Consider the following 24800-nt stretch of genomic DNA (forward strand, 5'->3'; position numbering starts at 1 on the left):
ACCCCGGCGAGGCCACAGCAGGCGCGGTGTGGACCCTCCGTTGGGGCAGCAGAGGAGGAAGAACGGCTTTGTCTTCTTCCCTTCTTCTCTCCATTTTTGCCCAGAACCCCAACTGGAATTAATTTTCTCTAAAGAGAGACAAATGTGCCTGTAAATCACCCTCCTCGAGGCATGAAAAAAATGTACTTCAAAAAGAGAAACAAGCTGCATTTAATTCACATAATTAACTTTCTTCATAAGTGTTATCCTTTCTGAGCCAGTAACTATTAGGGAGATTGCTCTTTTTCTTGAGGTACAGACACACTTAGAATCCACTCCAGTGTACACGGGTTCAGCTAGACATTAAAGCGAAACAGCCCAGCCGCTGGAAGGCGAGGGTCGGGGGGTGACGGGACCTCGGAGGGAGAGGTCTGCCCGTTATCCTCTGAGCCCAGGGCTTCGTGTCCCCTCGTGGGGAAGACTCAGCACATAGGGGCTGTGGTGCCCATGGGTGGGAGTTCTCCCAAAATGAGAGGGCATGTGGTTAAAACTGGGCATCTCCAACAAATGAATTAAAAACCCCCACAAAAGCCCTGGGCATCTCTTCTCAATCAGCAGGAGGGGGTCTACTTTCCTCAGAGGCAGTTTTGCAACCATGGTTAATTTGAGGGCCGCATCTGAGACAAAACTTTGAAGCTATTTAAAAATGAGTGAGCTTCGTGGTTACTTTATCTTCAGCTGCACGAAGGAAGTCCTGCTGGGCTCACGGAGTCTGATTTCTTTATTGAAATCATCATGGTCCACTGGCTCGGGTGGCGGGCTCCTGGGAGGCGAGAGCCAGGTTTGTTTAAATTTCTTTCATACAATACGAGGCGCCGTGTTTAATGAATGTTAGCGAGTGGCTTCGTGCAAGGCCGTTGCCAGATAAAATAGCAATATGGATGGTATTTCTCCCTGGCCTCTTTTCATCTCCCTGTCATGGCTCTCCCTCTCCCTGGAAACCATTTTCGATTCCTTTATTTTCCAGGGCTCTCTGGTGCCTCCCTTTTCCCGGCTGCCTCGTGCTCAGGTTCTGTTGCTTCATGCTTCCTCCGTCCTCATCACGGATCGTTCTGCTTCTCACCCCTCTTCTGACTAGTGATCAGCCCACTGTCCCTTAGAGAGAATCTGAGCGATTAAACATACACCCAACACACTTGTCTTTGGATGGAGGACAGAGCTTGAGCCATAGACAGCCGCTTGTAATGGGAATTTTAAGCCCAGATACACGGGTGAAGGGGTGGCCTGGGAGAACCGTCCTAGCCGTAGGTCTGACTTGTTTTCTGTAGGCTACACCTTTATCCTATTAGCCCAGCCTTGTGATCATTGAATTCAGAAGTTAGAAGAGGGCCTTCAAGCGTGTCTAGTCCCCTTGTTCAATTTACCGATCTTCGTTGAGAATACTGATTGAGAGTGGATCATAGGACAGGCATGATGCAAAAGCACTGTTTCATGCATTACCTTGTTGAATCTTTACAGCCGCTTTATGAAGCTGCCCCATTTTACAGCTCAGATGACTAAGCCTTAGAGAGGTTAGGTTGGCTTTGCAAGCTCACCCAGCCAGGATTGGAACCTACGCAGCCGGACTTCAGCCCAAAGACTGTAGAAAAGGGACAGGCTAAGGATTGTAACCCCTTGCATGGAGATGCTATCTAGAGCCTGGCTGCATTCTCCTCAAAACTGTTCTGTCTCCAAGACCCGCCTCTTCCCACAGAACAAATCCGCTGTCTGTGCTAGGGAATCACACCTGCCTTTCCTATTCTGCGCCGAATCTCTAAGGGTTACTAACCTTTTACAAACCGAAAAGAAGTTCCCTAGCTTCTTGGATGTTTTCATCTTTCTGGCCAAAACTTGGTTCTAATCGTAAAGACTTGGCTTTGATCATAAAGTTTTATGGAGTAAATGGAAGTTTCAAGTGATATAAAGGCTTGAAGTCCTTGGAATGTAATTATTTCTCAGAGCTTGGAACTTGCTGAATTTTATTAGATGGCATTGGAGCTGCTTTGACTCTTGAGCTAATGACAGATGTCTATTTTCAGTCATGTTCCTCTGACTTGCCAATATTTTCTTTCAGAATTGACAACGGATTTGTGACTATTTAATGAGTTTAATATTAGAAAAATCAGGAGTTCCCATCATGGTTCAGTGGTTAACAAACCCGACAGGCATCCATGAGGATGCAGATTTGATCCCTGGCCTTGCTCAGTGGGTTAAGGATCTGGTGTGGCCGTGAGCTGTGGTGTAGTGGCAAATGCGGCTTGGATCCCATGTTGCTGTGGCTCTGGCGTAGGTCCCCGGCTACAGCTCCCATTCGACCCCTAGCCTGGGAACCTCCATATGCAGCGGGTGTGGCCCTAAAAAGACAAAAGAAAAAGAAAAATCAAGGTTTAAGCTGGCAACCTGAAGAATTGAACAGGGGCATATGGAAATGTTTGCAAATTGGGCCTCTGGCTTTTGGATCGCATATCTAAGTCAAATCAGCACATATGTGCTGATTCTTTAGTTACATGGGAAAGAATACGTTAGTTACATGGATCAGAAGTCATTATAAGCTTTGTCTAAAGTGAGCTACCATGCTGGACCAAGCAGCATGGTGACACAAATAGTACCTGATGGGGTGAGATTTCTAGGCCGGGGACAGGAAATGCTAAATTACATCTATTACGCAGCTTCAACCTTCTAAGTTCTGTCTCTGGTGAGCAAAGGAAGGGCTCGTTTGTTGACTGTCACCCACTATGTTCATACTTTTGTTTAAAAGTCAAATTACCCGTAGTCTCTAAACAAAAGGGCTTATTCATCTGGTCACATCACCTGGCTTCAAGCTGGGTTTCTCCAGAGTTGGCACTGCGGTCAGAGTTGGGGGGAGGTGAGACGCATCTTTTTCACCTATGTTTGTCACTGATGGAATTGTTTTTTAAAGATCCTTTTAAAAGGAAATAAGCGTACATCATTTGGAAGGCAGTACATACTTTTGCATAAATTTATGTGACTAAAAGTTGGATACAGATCAAAAAGTTTTTGTTATGTGTCTAATCCTGCAGATTCTGCATTTCTTTGTAAGCTCACAGTCAAGAGAAATAGATGTTTAGATAAAGTCATGTTCTTGTTAGAAGCTCTTTTTTTTTTTTTTTTTTAATTGCAGCCGTGTGGTCTTGAAATTAGATGACGCATGGTCTAGCAATGTCTAGGAAGTGGTGGAGATTACCACCATACCAAAGTTCCAGCTTTCCTCATTCATTAATTTTCTGAGCTGACCACACCTCTTCTCTCCTATGAAGTCAAGGTCGGCCTAGCTTAATCCTGCCCTCTTAACTGCCATGTTTTGTGCACCTCTAGTCCATTGAGGCTTTTCTCCAGTTTTTGTGGTTTTCAATGTGTGTATAAAATGCTCTTCAAGGCACGTCCCCCTGTTCCCATTGATCGCCCCCGCACATGGGGGTGGCTCTACCATGGTCTGTACTTGGGGACAGCTAGAGGACATGACGCCAGTGGTGACTTTCTCCTGAAGAGCAGCCCACTTGTGCCCCCTGGACGACATGGAGGAGTTCTTGACCAGCCATGAAGTGGATTCTTCAGAGGCATTCCTTCCCGCTGGAGTGGCTGGAGGTTTGGGAGCAGAGCAGCGTAAAGGATGGAGAACGACCCTGACCGTCTCGACATGCCATTGCCGAAGCTGACAGCTCCCTTTTTCCACTTTCAGGTCCAAGTGAGGAGCTAGGGCCAGAGGATAGTGACGCATGGCGCCCAAGTTCAAAGGCCGTTGCTCATGATCGCTGATAAAGGTTCTGCAAGTTTTACCATAAAAGGGATACTTAAAAGCAAGTCCGAGAATGAATATAACTACATCCACTTTCTTTTTTTTTTTTTAAACTAAAGTTTAGTAAGAAATGTAGCCGACGGAGAGTAGCTTAAACAATAGTAACTGCTAACATATGTGAAATTTCTGTACGAGGACATTGTTTCCATTAGAGTATTATTCTCTGACTTTTTTTTTTCTTCTGGAGGAGCGGATTGAAGTTTGATTTTAGATATGATTTTTTCCCCCTCCCTTAAAAGTCACTGGGTGGCAGGGGTATAGTAAGTTTGCTATAAATGTTGTTGAAACATGTAAGAAGGGAGAGATTCAAACAGAATACACAGTTACAAGTTTCTTTAAGTCCAATTTCATTGTGCTTTTACACATCTGGATGATTAACCAAGCATTACATTCTCTCTAGACTATTTTTACAAGTACAATATGCTCCTAACGTGATTTCCATTAGGCTGTTCCAAACATTAGTTAAGAACTCAGAAAGATTGCAGACCAAGATTCAAAAACCACTATGCAACTGTGCTGCTGAGACCTTTTTCTCTCATGGGGGAAATAAAAGATTGAGAACTGAATTCTGAGATCCTTCTGATGTAAGAGGAGAACTGGAGGTTTATTGCTTCTTTTAGCTTCAGCAAACACAGGCACATGCAAACATACCCTAATACCTCCCGCCCTTCATGTCAGAGGTGAGCTCAAAATATGAGCACCCTGGGGCTAAGGAGCCATACAGGAGTAGTGCTGGAAATCGCAGCTTCTTTAATTATTGGAAAGGAATAATTACTAAGGGCAGACCTGATGTGTTGATTGCTAACCTATTTGAATTATTATGTTATGTAAATATGTTTGTCCAACCGAGTTCCTCCCTTGAAGGTCACTGCTGAATTCTAAAATACTATGTGTTCAGATAGTTTCTGGCCGTGCTTTTCCTCTTTCCTTTTATAATTGCTTTGATGCTGTTCCGAGCTTTTATGAGGCCAGGGTCAGATGCGATGGTAGAAGGTTGGTGTTCATTCACAGGCTTCGGGAGCTTCACTGGCCAGCTGCTGCCCACATTGGTGGACACCAGCCAGAGATCAGAGAAACCACAGGGCTGCTAGTTGTGGTCGTCATCGCTTTAGTTATTGTTACGGCCAGAATTCAGAACAAAAGAAGCAAGAGTTCATAGAATTACAGGAGTACAATGATAAGTCCTAAGGGGCCATGGAGTCCATTTCTGATCCATCAGACAACCACGCCTGACTTCTCCCCCCAAAGTCTGGGGCTCTAGGAGTTCCCTTGTGGCTCAACGGAAACAAATCTGACTAGCATCCATGAGAACGCAGGTTCGATCCCTGGGCTCGCTCAGTGGGTTAAGGATCCGGCACTGCTGTGAGCCGTGGTGTAGGTCACAGACGCAGTTCGAATCTGGCATTGTTGTGGCTGTGGCGTAGGCCGGCAGCAACAGCTCCGATTAGACCCCTAGCCTGGGAACCTCCATATGCCACGGGCACAGCCCTAAAAAGACAAAAAACAAAACAAAACAAAAACAAACAGTCTGAGGTTCTGTTCTATTTAAAACCTATCCAGAAAAGAGAAAACTGGGTAAAATAAAACATAGGATGATTTAAGTTGAAGGATGATTGTGTCTGGTTGTCTTTTAAAGTGCTCATAGGGGTCAGAGCATCATTAAATTGAGAAACAAATGGTTCAGGAAGAAGAAACAAGTCTGATCCTGAAGAAAAAAGAAAGGAAGAAATGTGTCTCAACAAGGAGAGAGAAAAGAATTGAAATTTCATTATAATGTTTCGGTTTCTGTTTTCCATAAAAGAATCCTCTAATTGTCTACTGTGTGACAGCCCGAGTCACTCAACCAGTGAAACGATTAATGAAAACGGCAGGGAAGGATTTGTCACACTGACGCAGGGCGAGGAAGTGTGTGATGGTCATGAGAAAGCAAAAACTGAGGCAAAGAGCATCATTGTTAGGCTAGCAGATGTGCGCTGAACATTGAGGAGTGGATTTTTTGGACGTGGTTACAGAAATATCCATCTCACTGTCTCTTTTGCCAGAATCTGTCCCCTTAGCAAGTGTGTAGTTGATAAATCCGAGGGTGGGTCCCAGCCTGGGGGGGCCAGAGACCCATAGTTTATTCCAGGACTGTTGATTGAAATGTCATTTGATAGGAGAAGTGAGAGGTGTAGAAGCAGCTAAGCTTGGATAGAATTCCAGGTGGGCATGTGATTGAAATGCACAGACCTTTGTTTTCATTATCTTAAAATATAGGAATACTAGGACTTCCCGTCATAGCACAGTGGTTAACGAATCCGACTAGGAACGATGAGGTTGCGGGTTTGATCCCTGGCCTTGCTCAGTGGGTTAAGGATCCGGCCTTGCCGTGAGCTGTGGTGTAGGTTGCAGACGTGGCTCGATCCCTCATTGCTGTGGCGCTGGCATATAGGCTGGTGGCTACAGCTCCGATTGGAGCCCTCGCCTGGGAACCTCCATTTGCCATGGGAGCAGCCCTAGAAAAGGCAAAAAGACAAAAAAAAAAAAAAAAAAAAAAAAAGGGAATACTACTCAGCCATAAAAAACAACAAAATAATGTCATTTGCAGCAACAGGGATGAAACTGGAGACTTCTGCACTAAGTGAAGTCAAGTCAGAAAGAGAAAGATAAATACCATGTGATATCACCTATATCTGGAATCTAATATACAGCACAAATGACCCTTTCCGCAGAAAAGAAACTCATGGACTTGGAGAACAGACTTGTGGTTGCCAAGGGGGCAGGGGAGGGAGTGGGATGGACTGGGAGTTGGAAGTTAATAGATGCAAACTATGGCATTTGGAGTGGATAAGCAATGAAATCCTGCTGTGTAGCACAGGGAAATATATCTAGTCCCTTGTGACGGAACATGATAGAGGATAATGTGAGAAAAATTACACTTGTGCGGCCCTCAAAAGACAAAAGACCAAAAAAAAAAAAAAAAAAAAAAAAAGACAAAAAAGAAATTGTGAACTTTACAAGTTTTGTGCTTTATTCATTTTTGTGTCCATACAAGTATCTACCACAACACTTTTGACAGAAGAGCTGCCCAGTAAACCATCATTGAATGAAGACTATAAAATACATCTTTAGCAGTGAAATAATTACTCAAGAAAATTTTCTTTTTTGGGTCAATGTACAGAAATTCTGTTTGATAAATGTTCACTTATTGTCCCAAGCAAGAGAATATAGTACTGTTATACAACAAAGCACGTTTCAGACATGTAAACACGTCTTCATATCACCATGAGGAAGCTAAAATGTACTCGCATGTGAATGGATAAGTGGCTTTGATTCAATACTTTGCCTAAAGCATTGTTATTACACAAGAGGGCTGCCTCAGTGAGGTGATCTTGTGTAAATGATGTAATTACATCCTTCCATCAAATTTGGAAGGGGTTTAGTTAGGATTTGGGGAATGTCGGGCCAGGTCTAATTCTGACTCTACCACTTAACCTCTCGGAGCCCTGATGTCCTCATGTTGAAATGGGAATAATGGTAACTCCAACATGTGATTATGGCATGGAACAAATGAGAGCTCTCTGGAATTCCCAGTCTTTGAACTGCAGACCCCCAGAGAGCCTTGGAAATACTGCGAAGGTTCTACAGATTCATACGTACCCACATAATGCCTCTAGTCTGTCTAGAACATACGTGCATGGCTGTTTTTCACGTGCATGTAGGTTAAGTCAAGATTCATTCCTTCACCAACTGTTTATTGAGCACTGAAAATAAACAGCATCAGGACAGGGTCCATACTAATTAAAAAAGCAGACAGAGATCCCAGTGTTTTTGGAACTTCTCTTCTAGCACGGGTAGGGGAATAACAACACACAAGGAAAAGTTTGCTGGAGAGTAATAAAAATTAGGATGGAAAAGGAGAGAAGGGAATATAAACTATCCAAAAAAGGTATGTCGGAGTTCCTGTCGTGGCTCAGTGGTTAATGAATGTAACTAGCATCCATGAGGATGCGGATTTGATCCCTGGCCTTGCCCAGTGGATTAAGGATCCGGCGTTGCCATGAGCTGTGGTGTGGGTTGCAGACATGGCTTGGATCCCACGTGGCTGTGGCTGTGCTGTAGGCCAGCAGCTACAGCTCTGATTCAACCCCTAGCCTGGGAACTTCCATATGCCATGGGTGTGGACCTCAAAAGACAAAAGGCAAAAAAAAAAAAAAAAAAAAGGTGTGTTAACATTTTAGATAAGGTAGCCAGGGAAGACATCCCACAGAAGACCTCATTTAAGGAAGCGAGGGAGTTAACTGTATGGGTATCCGGGGAACATCCTAGTAGCTGAAACAGGTAATGCAGAGGCGCTGGTGGAAGGAACAGTGGGGGTTCCAAGTATGATTTGGTCTGAGAGGGGCTGGAGAGGAATGGGCAAAGAAGATAGCAAGGGAGAATGTTCGTGACGTGACCAGATCATGTCAGCCCTTTGTTTGTGTGGGACAAAGCACGTTGCTTTTGCTTTGAGAGCGATGGCAAGTCATTGGAGCGTTTGCGCCCAGGTGTGGCAGGAGCTCGTTTCACAGACCACTGTCTTGGAAACAGACTGGATGAGGGTAAGAGCGAAAGCAGCAGCCCACGAGGAGGCTGCCGCAAGAAAAAGACCTCGGGCGGTGGACATGGGCTGATAGGATAGGCAGCGTGGATGAGATTCACTCGTGGTCTCTCGTGGGGTGTAAGGGAAAGAGGTGAAGGATGGCACCAAGGGAGTGAGTGCCCCGTGGGGCTCGGGGGGTTAAGGTTGACATCCTCATTTTGGCCGTGAGGTTTTTTTTCTTTTTAACGAAAGCTTGCCATGGAACTTTCTGATAAGAAAAATGCCAGGGGTGGCAGAATTGTGTTCATTGGTGTCCGTGTTATTTTCTCTTGGAAGGAAATAAGAACGTTCACTTAGGCTTGTTCCCTTGTTATTTTTTGTGCTCCTAACCTGTGACTTGCACGTCCCTTGCTGCTATTAAGTATGACAAGAGAAGGAAGGGACAGAGCTCTTTGCTCTTGGAATTTGGAATGTTAAGAAACACGTGGTGTGTCTTGTGGAAGTTCTGCTTGTTTATGGTGATTTTTTTTTAGGGCTGCACCTGCGCACGTGGAGGTTCCCAGGCTAGAGGTCAAATTGGAGCTGTAGCCGCCGGCCTACACCACAGCCACAGCAACTCGGGATCTAAGCCATGTCTGTGAGCTACTCCGCAGCTCACAGCCACGCCGGATCCTTAACCCACTGCGCGAGGCCAGGGATCAAACCCACATCCTCATGGATACCAGTCTGATTCATTTCTGCTGAGCCCCAAGGGGCACTCCCTGTTTATTGTGCTTTTCATTCACAAAAACTCCTCCTGTCGTAGCATCGGTTTGTGATGGTTGATTTCACCGTCTCCCCTCCTCAGTCTTACGCCGGGAAGTACGTGCCCGCCCTCGCTCACTACATCCACGCGCTCAACCCCGCGGTGACCCTGAAGATCAACCTGAAGGGCATCGCTCTCGGAGACGCATATTTTGATCCCGAGTCAGTAGGTGGCTCCTTTTTCCTTTCCCTTTGGTTCCTTAAGGAGATTAAATCCCCTTTGGTCAGAGGGAGGCTCCTCTTACCCTGGAGACTGAACTTCACAAAGGGAAAGACTGTTGCTCAGTTGACTAATGATTTAAATCTTCTAATTTTTACCAAATGTTTTACAGTGTCAGCTTACGATGGCAGCCTAGGCTGGCAGGGAGCACGAGTGTAAGTGTGAGCATTCTGTGTGCATGTGCTTGATGTGCTTGTGTGTATTTTGTGTGTATGTGTGTTGTATGTCATGTGTGTATTTGTGTGCTGGGCATGCATGGTGTGAGTGCTATGTATGTGTGTTTATGTGGTATATGTTATGTGTATATGTGTGATGTGGTAGGTAGTGTGATGTGTTTGTGTATGTGTGTTTTTATGTATGTTTTATTTGTATGTGTGTTTGTGTGGTATGTGTATTTGTGTGTTGTGTATGCATAATATGTGGTATGTGTATATATTTGTGTGTTGTGTGTCGTGTGTACGTTTCATGCAAGTGTGTGTTGTGTGTTAGGTGATGTGTGTGTTGCGTATTTGTGTGTATGTGTCTCATGTGGTAGGTGGTTTTATATGTTGTGTGTTCATGTATGTGTGTAATGTTTGTGTGATATATTTGTGTGTTGTGTGTATTTGTGTATGTTGTATGTTTCATGTATACATGTGTTTGCGTAATATGTGCATTTGTGCTATGCGTTAGATGATGTATGTGTTGTACATTTGTGTGTGGTGTGTCGTGTGTTTTATGTGCGTGTTTGTGTGACATGTGTATTTGTGTTGTGTGTTAGATGATGTGTGCTGTGCATTTGTGTGTGGTGTGTATTGTGGGTCGTGCGATGTGTGTTGCATGGCAGGTGGTGTGTGTGGTGTGTGTGTGTTTTCTGCATGCGTGCATTGTGTGGTGTATTTGTGTGGTACGTAGGCACTGTGTGTATGTATGTATCGTCCGGCTCTGCTAATTCCAGCATGAGATTGACAAACGACAAAGGCTTTTCACAGGCAGGTGGGCCCCACTCGCGTCGCTCTCTCTTCCTGCGGCATGTGTGTTCACCTCTCTTCTCCTCAGGTCATAGGGGGCTACGCGCCATTCCTGTTCCACATCGGCTTGTTGGACGAGAAGCAGAGAAAGTACTTCCAGAAGCAGTGCGACGTGTGCGTGAAATACATCCAGGAGGAGAAGTGGTCTCAAGCCTTTGAAGTGAGTTCTGGGCCGCGCTGCCCTGGAGCAGCGCGCTCCGGCTGAGAGGGGCCTGGCCCTCTGCTGTGAGGGGGGTGATCTCAGGTGCCGGCCCCCAGCAGGAGGCTGGACCGGTGGGCTCCGAAGGAAGAAAACAGCCTGGGTTTCTGTGACTTGACTTTGGCAGTATGTTAAGCCTGAGATCACCTTGGGGTGTTGATCTAACTGTGTCTTTCATTAACTGTTTTGATTTCTTTCAACACTGTGTAGGCCCTCGGGGCAGCCCTACCAGAAGGAAATCAGAAGAGGGTGGATGCGTCTGCGTCCATATGTGCTCGGAACCCTTCCGAGGGTAGTGTCCTCACACGGGGCTCCAGCTGGGGAGGTGGCTGCAGTGTAAGAAGTGGCACATGTTCCTGTGTCAGGAACAAAGAGTATGAGGGGTGGTCTTTTGAAACTTTTGTGAAGAGCCTTTGGCATTTGGAAATATCATCAAGTCGCTCTCCTGAAATTGAAGATGGAATAATAGGGTTACATTCGTCACCCTTTTGGGGGGTTGTTTAAAATATAAGCCTGGACTAAATATTAGGATACAAGGGGATTGTTTGTTTGTTTACCACTGCAGACAAGATCAGGTGCAAACAATCTTCCTTGGGGGTTTTTGCCTCCTTGCCACCGAGCTGGCATGTTTGACACATGAGTAAATGAGGCAGAGGCTGAATTTGGAGCCTTTATCTTCTTGTTCTTGGAGGCACAGCCTGTCATAGTTCACCTGACAGCATTGAAGGCCAAGGCCTGATATTAATAATCTTTTAGGTGCTGTAGGTCAGCTGGCCCAGCTCAAAACAGGGGACATACCAACTTATGGAGAAGGTGGGGTGACAAAGTTGTGCTCCATTTTACAAATAGGGTGCCAGGGCCCTGCCTGAAATCCCCCAGGGCAGTGGCTGCCCTTGCTATGAATTCTGACAGCAGCAAGTGGTCACAGGGGACCGCTTACCCCCACCCATGAGTGGGGGAGCTCAGGAAGTCCCAAGCCAGCCCGCTCCCCTTTCGGTGTCAGGACATCTGTTGTGGCTGCAGATTGTGGAATCAGAATTTCTTGTGCAATTGTGAATGCAAAGGAAAGACGAAGGAGCTTGTTTTCTCAGGGAAAGGTCGGGTCATTCTTCAACTTGCATTCCCAGTATTTTCAAGACTGGCTTCAGGCTATCTGCTGTGGTAGGCAGAATGGATGTAAAGGACTCAATTTTTAGGAGTTCCCATTGTGGCGCAGCAGAAATGAACCCGACTAGGAACCATGAGGTTTTCGGTTCGATCCCTGGCCTCTCTCAGTGGCTTAAAGATCCAGTGTTGCCATGAGCTGTGGTGTGTGTTGCAGACACGGCTTGGATTCCATGTTGCTCTGACTGTGGTGTAGACCAATAGCTGTAGCTCTGATTCGACCCCTAGCCTAGAAAGTTCCATATGCTGCAGGTGCAGCCCTAAAAAGACAAAAACAAAAACAGGAAAGGACTCAATTTTTAGAATTTAGAATTAATATGGATGTTCCCATCGTGGCTTAGTGGAAATGAATCTGACTAGCATCCATGAGGACACAGGTTCAATCCCTGGCCTCATCAGTGGGTTAAGGATTTGGTGTTGACATGAGCCGTGGTGTAGATCACAGACATGGCTCAGATCTGGCATTGCTATGGCTGTGGTGTAGGCCAGCAGCTACAGCTCCAATTGGACCCCTAGCCTGGGAACCTCCATATGTCACAGGTGTGCCCCTAAAAAGAGCAAAAAAAAAAATTAATATGAACTGTTGCATTGCATGAGACCCATCTGAAAGTGAGACAATTAATTGATGTGTTTTTGAAGACGCATACAGGGATTAACCAATGTCAAGAGCAAGAACTTTTTTTTTTTTCCTTTCTATTTAGGGCTGTACCCGCAGCATGTGGAGGTTTCCAGGCTAGGCGTCCAATCGGAGCTATAGCTGCCAGCCTACGCCACAGCTCATAGCAACATCAGATCCAAGCCGCATCTTTGACCTATAGCACAGCTCACGGCAATGCCAAATCCTTAACTCACTGAGCAAGGCCAGGCATCAAACCCGAAAACTCATGGTTCTTAGTCGGATTCGTTTCCACTGCACCACAACAGGAACTCTCAAGAGCAAGAACATTTGATATATCGACTCAAAGGGATATAGAAAGCAGAAAGATGTCTGTGCTGTGTGTGATCCGGCAGCCTAAGCACCCACAGGATTTGTGAAAAGTTCAGATAATTTGTGTATTCAGAGATAAGGCGAAGATGGTCAGTGAGGTTAAATAGAGCCTCTCCCAAACCAGATTTGCCAGAAAACAGAGAAAAGAACACCCCCTTGCTTACCCCCCCGACCCTGCAAAAAAAAAAAAAAAAAAAAAAAAAAGTGAGGGTATACCATGTCTCTGTGACCATGGGTCGAAAATCTTGAGTGGTAAATTAAAACACTGCTGCTTTTTCAAGGGAAATAGGTAGAATGATACTTGGGAAAGTAAGCCAGAGTGGTAAAATGTGTCTCAACTCATGCAATAGGAGACTCCCAAGAAATCACGAAACCCAAGAGAATACAAATGTCAAAGTCTGAAGCCTAAATAATAAAGCCTTTTCGATGTTCCAGTCGCTTAAAATGATTTCGTTAATCAAAGAGCGGTAACTCACAGCTGGAGGGACATTTAGATCGTCTTCTCTCCCGACTCACAGATACACAACTGACATTCACTGGTTAGGATGCTGAGACCCAGAGCAGTGCCATCCATTGCCAAAAGCCACATCATAGATGGTGGCAGGCCTGGGGCTAGAATTATTCCCACCCTGGTATTTCTCCAGTGGTCATTTTTAGGCGTTCTATAAAAACCCCCGAACAAACATCTTAGCGATTCTGCAAGCTGCACTGTGGCCGACCCCGGTCCTGTTCCGTCTCTCTTCCTGTGGACAGTGTTCGGCATCAGAGCTCTCTTTGTGAAACAAGGTTTGACCAAAAACTGGGTTCCCCAGGTCTCGCCTACCCACCTTTCTGTTTGACGACGCGTGATTTGCCAGCTCGAATAACAGTCCCGCAACCCTATTGTCCTTCACCGCATTGATCCTACTACCCCTTCTGATGCCCCACCCCGCAAGTCTTAATTTCTCTAATCACCCAATTTAAACCCAAGGTCATTCGTCCCCCCTCTTCTCAACCTATGCCCTCTTCGCACTTCCTCCAACAATTTGGGCCCAACCGCAGCCCTGGCTACATGCACCTCTCTGCCCCTGACCCCTGCCTCCATGCAGCTTCACATGACCAGGGAAAAGCACACAGCCATGCCGACGGCTCCCATCCTCAGCTCATGACCCGGTGTTTGTTTAAGTCCAAAGATAACTCCCACCAGTTTCCAAGCAGCTGCATGTATATCCACGTCCTCTGATGCATGATTGGGCTATGGTAACCCTTCCCCACCGGGCTGACTCCCACGGTCGGAGCCTTGGAGCTCACTGCTTCTCCTCTGCCAGGAAGGTTATTCCCTAGATGTCTGCATGGCTGCTTCCTCCCTTCCAACAGGTCTTGACTCAAATGCCACTTTCTAAGTGAGACCTCTGTTTCTTCCGTCCTGGGGTGTCCCCTGGACCTGGGCACACACGCATGCCCACTGGCACACGTGGCACTTCCCACTCCTCTTCTCCTTGCTAGTTTTCTCCGTAGCCCTTCATCACTCTCTCATCCACTGCACATTTTACCTCCTAAGGCTTGTCTGTTGTCCTCTCTAGAGCAGAAGTTCTGTGAGGGAGCCCTTTTGTTCTGCCTGGTTCACTGCTGTGTCTCCCATGCTAGGACAGTGTCTTCAGCACAGAGATGTGGGTAAATGGTTGTTGAATGAAACACTGCAGGAATGAAGCAGTAACTGAATAAATGAAAAGACAAATGCCTAGATATTTTTACCCACCCTGATCTTGTCCTTCTTTCTTTCTCCCCTCTCTTCCAACCTAGTTACTGGATAAACTACTAGATGGTGGCTTAACAAGAGAGCCTTCTTACTTCCAGAATGTTACAGGATGTCCTAATTACTACAACCTTTTACAGTGCACGGTAATGACATTTTAAAAGAAAACCATAATAGTGTTTGCTTAAAACTGTTGGCAAAACCAACCTTCCTCTGATTTGGGAAATATTATAGCTAACTTTACACTAGACAAACATGTCCAAACTGTATTGCATTATTTGCTCTACTAATCTATAGGATTTTTTTTTTTACCTCGCCCATGTTGTATACATTATAATCTGACCATTGAGAATGTGTGATATTCCAGATAACTCAAAAAAAAAAAAAAAGAAAAAAAAACCTTTGATTAACAGTTTCCCCCCCAGGAGAGCTTGTTATACAGAAGTTCTTTTGTGGAGGACAGAGGCCAGGATTGAAGTTCTGGGTATCAGGTCCCAGAGCTCCAATCCTATAGTGAGGTTTTTGAAAATGCCCACATTATTTGTTCTATACTTAAGACAGTTTGGATAACCCAACCTGCCAAACCTTTATGAAAATATTTGCTTTGTCGTGCTTTTAACTTAAGATGTTTCATGCAGTTAGCATGGCCCTCATTTCAAGGCCTCTTGGGATATTTCTCAAAGTATCCGAGTAGTTTCTTTCATAAGAGTAGGCCACAGTTGATGTCTTTAATGTAGAATTAATCAAATCAGACAAAGGGAGCCAGAGTGGGGATTTAGATTTTTGTAATCTTGTGTCTAGCATATATGACAGTGTGTTCTGTTTATAAAATTGCCTCATTTATGAACTATTTTGTTTTGTTTTGTATTTTGTATGAACTATTTCATAAATGAAATATAAAACTAGTTTCAGTGGAATTTGCCAACCCTGTGGTTTTGAATTTAGATTCTACCAGGAGAAACACATGATAGACAAGAAAATCTGTGATTACATTTTTTTCTTTACAAAGTAATGTGTTCATAGTTAGCAAAAATTTTTAATGATTCACAAAATTGTTGATGTCCAACTCTTTTTTTTTAATCCTTTTGTAATGTTTTAAAACCGCAGTTACTCCTTTTTCTGTTCTTTTAGGATATTTTCTTTTATGCGGTATTTTTTAAAAGTAAGACTCATGGACAACTTTTCTTTCGTCTTATGTCCTTCATAAAGTATCATTTGTTTTTACACTTAATATATTTCCCCCCTTAAATTATGGTCATCTCCTTATTCTGCATGTGTGGTTTTAATAAACAGAAAAGAAATCCTCAGCTTTCAATCCACCACATCACCTCCCTGGCCCCTTGTGGTCCATTTTACCTTCTTTCCAAGAGCCTCCAGCCAGGAGCAAATTGATTTTGATAATCTCACCTCTTCATTTTCCTTATCTTTGCCTTGAATGGGGTTTTTAATTGGAGTCAGAGATCGCAAAAGATTTGTTCTTACAAAAAGGAAACTCCAGCACTTGCAAATTGGACATGGGCTCTGAGAGTATCAGATCGTCCAGATTTGTTTAGTAAAGTTTAAATTTCCCCCAAACCCCCAGGTTAAAATGTTCAGGGTGGAGACCAGTTAATAGTCCTGTCACATCTTGTTCACTGTTATGTGTGTTATGAGAAATTTGAAGCTTTCCCAGCATGCTGTTCCCACCACCCAGTCCAGTTCCCTAATATCTTTTTAATGCCCCCCCTTTTGCCAGGAACCTGAGGACCAGAGCTACTATGGGAAATTTTTGTCCCTCCCACAAGTGAGACAAGCCATCCATGTGGGAAACCGGACTTTTAGTGATGGATCCAAAGTTGAAAAGTACTTGCGAGAAGATACAGTCAAGTCTGTGAAACCGTGGTTGACTGAAATCATGAATAATTATAAGGTAAGAGAGTTACTTCTGTTACTATCTATTTTGGGAACTTTTCAGATGACCCAGAGCAGAGATGACTTCTTTCACTTGGGATTTGACTTGCCATTTTTTACCTTTACGGTATCTTATAAATATAAATAACAACCACCGCATTGTTTGATTTCTGTGAATTAAAGGCTTTGATTTTTTTCTTTTCCCATCTGATTCAATCACTTTCCCCTGATAGTTCCTGAAAATGAAATTCTCTTTGGCACGTGCCAGCTCTCATCATTTCTTGAGAAAAGAGGGAGAGCAGAGCTGAGAAGACGACTGGCCTTGTGTAGGCCAATTGTCCCTTATTGTTTGCTTTATGATATTAATGCCAATGAAGTCAGCGATAAATGAGATCAAATGGTTATTCCCAAAATGCTTTTGGCCTGATGATTGCATCCATTCATGTCACTCAGCCGCAGGGTCTTCAGTGTCTGCTTTAAGCCAAACTTTATCCTGGGTTGTCACACTGAAGGGATGAATGAGTCAGGGTCCCTGTTTCGAGGCGTGTAAAGTCAAGCACTGTGGTAGCTGTTTGCGATGTGATTTGCTTCTGGAGATACTAGAGGTTCAGGCAAAGGAGCTGTGGACCCTAGAACTGTCCCTTTGAGGGAAGGACCCCAAGCAGGGGACAGAAGGAGAGGCATCCTGCAGACCAAAAAGTGGCTGCTGCTAAAACAGACTGCATATTCGTGTCTACAGCTGCCATAGCCCACAGGGCAGTGATCCTGGGCATTTCTTTCCCACGCCTCCTCCTCAGTCCTCCAGGACTGCTGGCCTTTGTCCTAGGCACGGTCAGGAGGAGCGTGCTAATGACAGAGGAGGTCACCACCCAAGGGGACCCACTTTCTCTCTGTTTCCTGGCAGAGGCAAGAGTAAAGTTTGGGGTGAAGCAAAAACAGGGCAGCCAGGAACCAACACATGAGTTAGACAAAGGCAGTCTCTCCTCAAGATAGTTTATGTCTATCTGTCCGGAAATTGTCTTAAAATACTGCTTCTATTTGAACCAGACTCCCTGCTGCCATTTTCTGACATAAGGATCACACACTTCTACGATGTCTGTGGTGGCAATAGTGTCCCTTTGGGTTGTTCGGTGTGCAACCTACAGCACTGTCCAGGGAGTCATTGGCCAAATGCACCCTTACTAGATTGTGTTTCAGCATATACCTGACCTAGAAGGCCCATTTTCTGGTCCTGCTTCTAGTACACAAGAGTTTGTGCCCCAGGCATAAAATCTTTATTCATAGAGTCTAAAGTCAATGGCATGCAGAGGGTACAAACCCATTATAAATCTTCAGAACTTGATGAAATACTTTCTAGGAAAGAAAGAGTCTAACTAGATTAGGTCAGAATTTCAGCCATCCCTGTGTTTGGTTCTGTCAGGGAAATGTAGTGGCGTATCCCCTCCTGCCTGGAGCCATCTCTGAGCACCTTTCTTACGTACTGCTGGTCCTTCTGTCTCAGCTCTCAGACCACACTGTCTGTTCCTCTGTGGTCATGCTTAGCGCTTAGCACACTGTACTGCCATTATGGGCTGCCCATTGTAGCCCCAGCCTCAAGCAGATGTCAATAACCCATGAATGAATAAATGAATGAAAAATCAGTTCTACACATTAGTGCTATATCTAATAAAAATATATCTAGTCAACTTGTTCATAATCTATTAGTTATTTATTACCCACACACTTATTAAACCAAAAAGAGCTTAGCACTTGTGTTTTCAAAGCATAAACAGTGGGCATAAATATAGCATTAAGGAATGCAAGATGGTGTTTCTGAATGGAAAGCAGATACGTTCCAGTGTACATATTTTCGCATGTGCCCGTGGAAGATAGATTTTCTTACTGTATAAATTTGACTGGAATGTGATTCCCTTCTCAGCCAAGTGAGGATAGCGTGAGATATGCAGCTCACCTGATGTAAATGCTCCGGTTATTGGCTGATTGCCGTGCAGTGTCCACTTGCTTGATAAAGGAGAATATGTTGATTAAAGATGGTCCTGCCTTTTGATATTTAAACATTTCTGCCCCAGTTTCCCATGTATCCTAAAGATACTCATATTAATCCCAATGAAATCCGAATATTTTCTCAACTTTGAAACTCTGAATCAATTGTCTGAAAAAGAGACTAGATTAGTGGTGCAGATGAACCACATTTCCATAAAGAAGGAGAACAAAGTACGTAGCCACTCTGAGTGCAGATCAAAAAGTAGCTGCTGCTAAAACTGACTGTATATTCATGGCTACAGCTGGCATAGCCCACAGGGCAGTGATTATCTTTGGCTTGTCTGCTAATGGTGGTGAACCTCAGTGTGTATGCGGTACAGTCAGAACAACCTAGGTTGGCTTAAAACATCAGTAGCCTCAAGATTATATTTATGTAAGCCTCAGTGCTAATTTGTCAAAGAAAATTGTGCACATGTTTCTATTCATAGGAACATGGAAGTCCTTTTCTAGTACTGGATTGATGTTAGCCAATGTAGAGTGTCTGATGAGCAAGGAAGACCTTCAGTCAGTTTCTGGGAAGCACATTAGTTTCTTCATAGACTGCATGAACACATAATCCTTTTCTTGTTATGACCTATAGGGGGCGTGTCCTCAAAGTCATTCTCTTTTCAGTAATTTCAGATGTTTGGGTGGTAAATTGAAATGTCATATCATATCAGCAGTTTCCAAAATAACTAGAATGAGAAATAATCTGTTGGGATATTGGAATCCTTCATGATTAAGTCAGGTCAGGTGAAATATTATCAGGATTTCTAGGAGGTACCTGGGTCATAAAAATGAGTCTTCAAGTTAGGCATTTTGGTTTGAGTTCTGGTTCCACTGTTCACTGCCTGTGTTCCTCAGGAGGAGGATGCTAAAGTTCTCTTTGCTTCAGCTTCCTCGCTGGGAAATGGAAATAATAATAGTATTACAGGTGAGTTCTTGGGAACACATGAGTTAGACAAAAGGCAGTCTCTCCTCAAGATACTCTATTTCTGTCCAGAAATTGTCCTAATATACTGCTTGTGTTTGAACCAGACAGACACAAATTGAAGGAATTTTTTGTCAGTAGACCTAACTGTAAGAAATGTTAAAGTTCTTCTTCATAAAGAAGGAAAATGTTACAGATCAGAAACTCAGATCTACATAAGGAAAGTAAGAGTATTACAGAGTAAGTAAGTGGAAGTGGCATGCTTGTCTATGTAGAAAACCGAAAAGAATCAACCAAAAAAAACCCCTGGAACTAAGAGATTATAGCAAAGTTGAAGGATACAGGTTTATATACAAAAACCAATCACTTTTCAATACACCAGCAATGAATAAGTGAAATTTGAAATTAAAAACTCAAAAGCATTTACATTAGCACCCCCAAAATTGAAATACTTAGGTGTAAATCTAAGAAAATGTGTATAAATCCATATGCAGATAATGACACTGTTCTGATGAGTGAAATCAAAGAACTAAACACATGGAGAGATAGTCCATGTTCATGGATAGGAAGGCAGTGTTATCACGATGACAGTTCTTTCCAACTTGATCTATACATTCAATGCAATCTCAACCAAAATCTCAGTAAGTTATTTTCTGGACATTGACAAACTAATTCTAAAGTTTATATGGAGAGGCAAAGACAGAATAGCCAACTCAGTATTGAAGGAGAACAACAAAGCCAGAAAAATGACACTACTTGACTTGGAAAACTACAGTAATCAAGACAGTACAGTATTGGCTAGAGAATAGACAAGTAGATCAATGGAAGAGAATACAGAGCTCAGAAATAGACCTGCATAGATATAGTCAACTGATCATTGACAAAAGCGCAAAGACAATACAATGAGCAAAGAGAAGCTTTTCAACAAATGATGCTGTATGCAAAAAAAAAAAAAAGAAAGAAACCCAAATCTAGACATAGACCTTACACCCATCACAAAAAAAATTAACTCAAGATGGATCATAGACCTACATGTAAAACACAAATTAGAAAATTCTTAGAAGGTAACTTCAGGAGAAAACCTAGATAACGTAGGGTATGATAATGACTTTAGGTACAATGATGTCTTATAACCCATATTCTCTGACCACATACAATTAATTTAGAAATCAACAGTAATAATATACGTAAGGGAGTTCCTGTTGTGACACAGTGGAAACAAATCTGACTAGTATCCAGGAGGATTCAGGTTTGATCCCTGGCCTTGCTCAGTGGGTCAGGGATCTGGCATTGCAGTGAGCTATGGTGTAGGTCACAGACACGGCTTGGAATCCACGTGGTGTAGGCCAGCAGCTACAGCTCCTATTCAACCCCTAGCCTGGGAACCTCTAAATGTGCGGGTGTGGCCCTAAAAAACAAGTGAAAAAAAAAACCTATTAAAATCGAAATAAAAATGTAGTTCTATATAGCACATAGATCAGAAAATTATGATCAAAAAAGGAGGAAAACTTCATATACAGCAGTGATTTAAAAAAATAATACAGGAACACTAGAATGAAAACTTAGGTCAACAAATTCTAAACACATGAAAAGGGAGAAATTCTTGAAAAATGTAATTTACAAAAACTGAGTAGAGAAGAAAACTAAAACTTAATGGTCCTGAAATGTTGAGTAAATTGAGTCCTTGGTCAAAAATTATGCCAACCACACACATACACATTAAAAAAACCCCACATACCATATACATGTAAGTTCCACCAAACTGTCAAGAAATAAAAATTTTAGTTCTACTGAGAGTAAGATAAAATATTCTTCAAATCATTCTAAGGAATTATATCATCCTATTACCAAAAGCAGGTAAGGAAGGAAAAGGAAAATTATAGAAAAATCTCACTTATAAACATATATGCACAAAGCATAAACCAAATAGTATAACAGCCTAATCCACCAGTGAATAAAAAAGATAAGGCCAGGCTGATCTCATGAACGCAAGGACATTTTTGCACTAGGAGTTCTATCGTATAATTCACCATGCTAAAACATTAAATGAGAAAAAATTTCTTTATCTTAATTGATGCAAAAAAAAGTGGATTTGATAAAATTAAAGTCCATTTAGGATAAAATTTTTAGCAAACTAGGAGTAGAATCTGTATTCATTTTCTATATCTGTTGTAGCAGATTACTATAAACACGATGGCATAAACTATAGAAATTTATTTTTTCACAATTCTGGAGGATGGAAATCTGAAGTCACTTTCCCTGGGCTGAAACCAAGATGTCAGTAGGGTGTCTCTATGGGAAAATCCATTCCTTATCATGTCCAGCTTCTGGTGGCTGTTGGCATTCTTTGGCATGAGGCCATTTCATTCCAGTGTCTGTCTCTGTGGTCACCTTGCCTCCCTGTCTTCTGTGGTGAGTATCCTTCTGCCTCCCTCTTAGAAGGATACATGAGAGTGCATCTAGGGATCTCCTGGGTAATCTCCCCATCTCAAGATGCTTAAAGCAATCACATCTGCAAAGTATTTTATTTTAAAAAATTTACTCACAAAAGGAGTTCCCATCGTGGCTCAGTGGTTAACGAATCCGACTAGGAACCATGACGTTGCGGGTTCGATCCCTGGCCTTGCTCAGTGGGTTAAGGATCTGGCGTTGCTGTGAGCTGTGGTGTAGGTTGCAGACTCGGCTTGGATCCCGTGTTGCTGTGGCTCTGGTGTAGGCCGGCGGCTACAGCTCCGATTAGATCCCTAGCCTGGGAACCTCCATATGCCATGGGAGTGACACAAGAATTGGCAAAAAGACAAAAAAACAAACCAACAAAAATTTACTCACAAAGAAAAATGTGCGGTAGAAACGAATCCAACTAGGAACCATGAGGTTGCGGGTTTGATCCCTGGCCTCCCTCAGTGGGTTAAGGATCGTGCATTGCTGTGGCTGTGGCTGTGGCGTAGGCCGGCAGCGGCTACAACTCTGATTAGACCCTTAGCCTGGGAACCTCCATATGCTGCAGATGTGGCCCTCAAAAAAATAAAATAAAATAAAATAAAATAAAAAGCCAAAAAAAAAATGTACAGGTATAAAAGAAAATCCTTATTTGATAAATAGTACAGTAATAATTGTTTTAGGAAAGAATCATTAATGAATCCTAACATTAGTAAGCGATAGTATGATGAGAATCAGGGTATTTACAAAGTTTCAAAATATCTTCCTTCAAAATATTTACAATGAAGGGGAAACCAGTAACTTGACAGTGGAGAAACCTGACATATGGATTAAATGATCTAAGTTAACATCACCAGTAATGGGACAAATCAGCATTATGTGCCTCCTGGTGTATTGTGCTGAGGACAACTGTCAAAGATATATAACGTGAACTTGATCATGAGGCAAAGCAGAGAAGCTCCAATTAGGGGACATTCTACAAAATACTGGCTAGTACTTGTCAAAAGGTCACGAAAGACACACACACACACACACACATTATTTTTATTATGTTCCTTCTTTTTAAGTAGCACTTTTTAAAGAGGATAAACAAATACCCTCTCATACATTGATTGTAAGATGTATCCTGATTTAAAAAATAATAAAATGCAGTAGGGGGTGGATAGATAGATAGATGTAAATAGGGCATCTCTAATATCCTGGAAATGCAGCCCATACCCCGTAAATCCTACTGATTTTGAATCCTTTGCTCTTTGTGGAAGTCCCCTGGCCCTTACTCCTTTCTGATGAAGAAGTTACATTGTTCTCCTGAAGATTCTTGCAAAAGATGCTGATGGTATTTTCTCCCTTTCTCTGATTACAGTTCTTGCCTTCCTAAAACATATGGGTTATAAAAAGGACTGAGAGTACATGAGAGAGAATATGAGTGTGCGAGTGTGTGTGTGTGTATTATTTCCTGTGTGAAACCATTATTTCAAAATAAAGAAATAAATAAAAATGGAGCTACAGCTCTATACATAAAGGCCATTTGAATCCAAACCAAAACATTGCCCTTGGACTGAGGTTGCCTTTGGTGCTACGTTGTCTGGAAGGCCACTGCAGTTTTAAGAGGTACCATCTCCAAAGGCCAATACCTCCACATGCTTTTGCTTTTAAAGGTTAAATTGCCCTTGGGTAGGGCTTAGTTCGCTGTGTTTAAAAGTTCATCTGGTCAGGAAATTGTAAATATAAAGTTACATTTCCCTGTCACTTATCATTCTGCAGCTCATTAAATTTCAACTAATTGCATCTTCAGAATTCAGGATCTTAATATTTCTCGGCTTTACCACCAGACTGAAATCTTAACACCCAGGTCGTTAGAGTTTTATTTACTTATCCGAGGCTGTCAAAAAATCTTCATGAGCAATGGGCAATTCCTGGTTAATGGATGTGACTTAGAAGTTTGAAAGGTAAATATTTCTAGTAAATCTCACTCACTTTAGCCGTCCTCCTAATTGCTTGTGGCATTTTCCTTAATAACATCTTCTGATGGCAAAATGTCAGTGTTACTAGTGCCACGAAACTGGATTTGATGCACATCTAGCATATACCAAGAAAAATTTAACACCCCATTTAAGGCCTGATTCTTCAACTGCTAAGTTGGACCCTGAGCTTCCATCAAACTGTGGCAGGAAAAGTCTGACTTTTTTTGACTGTAACCCAATATGATCATTTTCTTCCAAATCCTTTGAAGACTATAAAAAGAATGCCAGTGCCATTCCATGAAAAACCTCTGGGAGGAGGAAGCAGCTTCTAGGGAAGCATAAAAGAAGAGAGGGAAGCTAATCCTGGAACATTCGTTTTATAAAATCATACTATCAGTCAGCAGTCATCACTTTTCAAGCAAATAAAAGTAGTGTACATTTGAAAATCAGTCATACCGCAGAGTTCTTTGTGAATTACTTTTACCTGTTTTAGTTATAATCCAAATGCAAGAGTAGCATTAATTTTTTTTTTTAAATGAAGCCGGATTCTTCTGGGCTTCTTTGATTTTTAAGCATTTCAGTGAGTAAAGGGGAAAAAGGAATACTCATAAATTATTAAACAGACTTCAGTTGCACTCGAACTTGCCATGCTGTTGGCACCTTGTCTTATTTGTCCTTTAAACTAAAATATTCACATGAGAACCAGCATATTTTTATTTACTCTTATTTCTTTAAGCCATTTGATAATATATTCTGCCATGTGAAGTGGTTTATTTTAAATTGCATTGCTTGGAGTTCCCATCATGGCTCAGCACTAACGAACCCAACTAGCATCCATGAGGACACTGGTTCAATCCCTGGCCTTGCTTAGTGGGTTAGAGGATCCAGTGTTGCCCTGAGCTATGGTGTAGGTCACAGATGCGGCTCAGATCCCACCTTGCTGTGGCCGTGGTGTAGGCTGGCAGCTGCTGCTCCGATTTGACCCCTAGCCTGGGATCTTCCATATGCCGCACATGTGGCCCTAAGAAGACAAAATGA

The 24800-nt window shown here is 42.9% G+C and overlaps 1 protein-coding gene across 7 annotated transcripts in view; it reads left to right on the forward strand.

The window, feature by feature from the left end:
* Positions 1-24800, forward strand: part of CPVL (carboxypeptidase, vitellogenic like) — a 131333-nt gene that overhangs the window by 55352 nt on the left and 51181 nt on the right. For 5 of the 7 annotated variants that reach the window (XR_002340223.1, XM_021078578.1, XM_021078575.1 and 2 more), the window contains exons 8-12: positions 9244-9362; positions 9533-9575; positions 10459-10590; positions 14564-14662; positions 16252-16425. Coding sequence is in view for 6 of the 7 variants with exons in the window: in XM_021078578.1 (XP_020934237.1) it covers positions 9244-9362; positions 9533-9575; positions 10459-10590; positions 14564-14662; positions 16252-16425 (567 nt within the window). In the remaining variant the exon portion in view is untranslated. Of the gene's footprint in view, positions 1-9243; positions 9367-9532; positions 9576-10458; positions 10591-14563; positions 14663-16251; positions 16426-24800 lie in introns of all 7 variants that reach the window. The other 2 variants (XM_021078577.1, XM_021078580.1) reach the window with 1 other exon arrangement.

The sequence above is a fragment of the Sus scrofa genome, chromosome 18, assembly GCF_000003025.6.
Source record: "Sus scrofa isolate TJ Tabasco breed Duroc chromosome 18, Sscrofa11.1, whole genome shotgun sequence".
NCBI lineage: Eukaryota > Metazoa > Chordata > Mammalia > Artiodactyla > Suidae > Sus > Sus scrofa.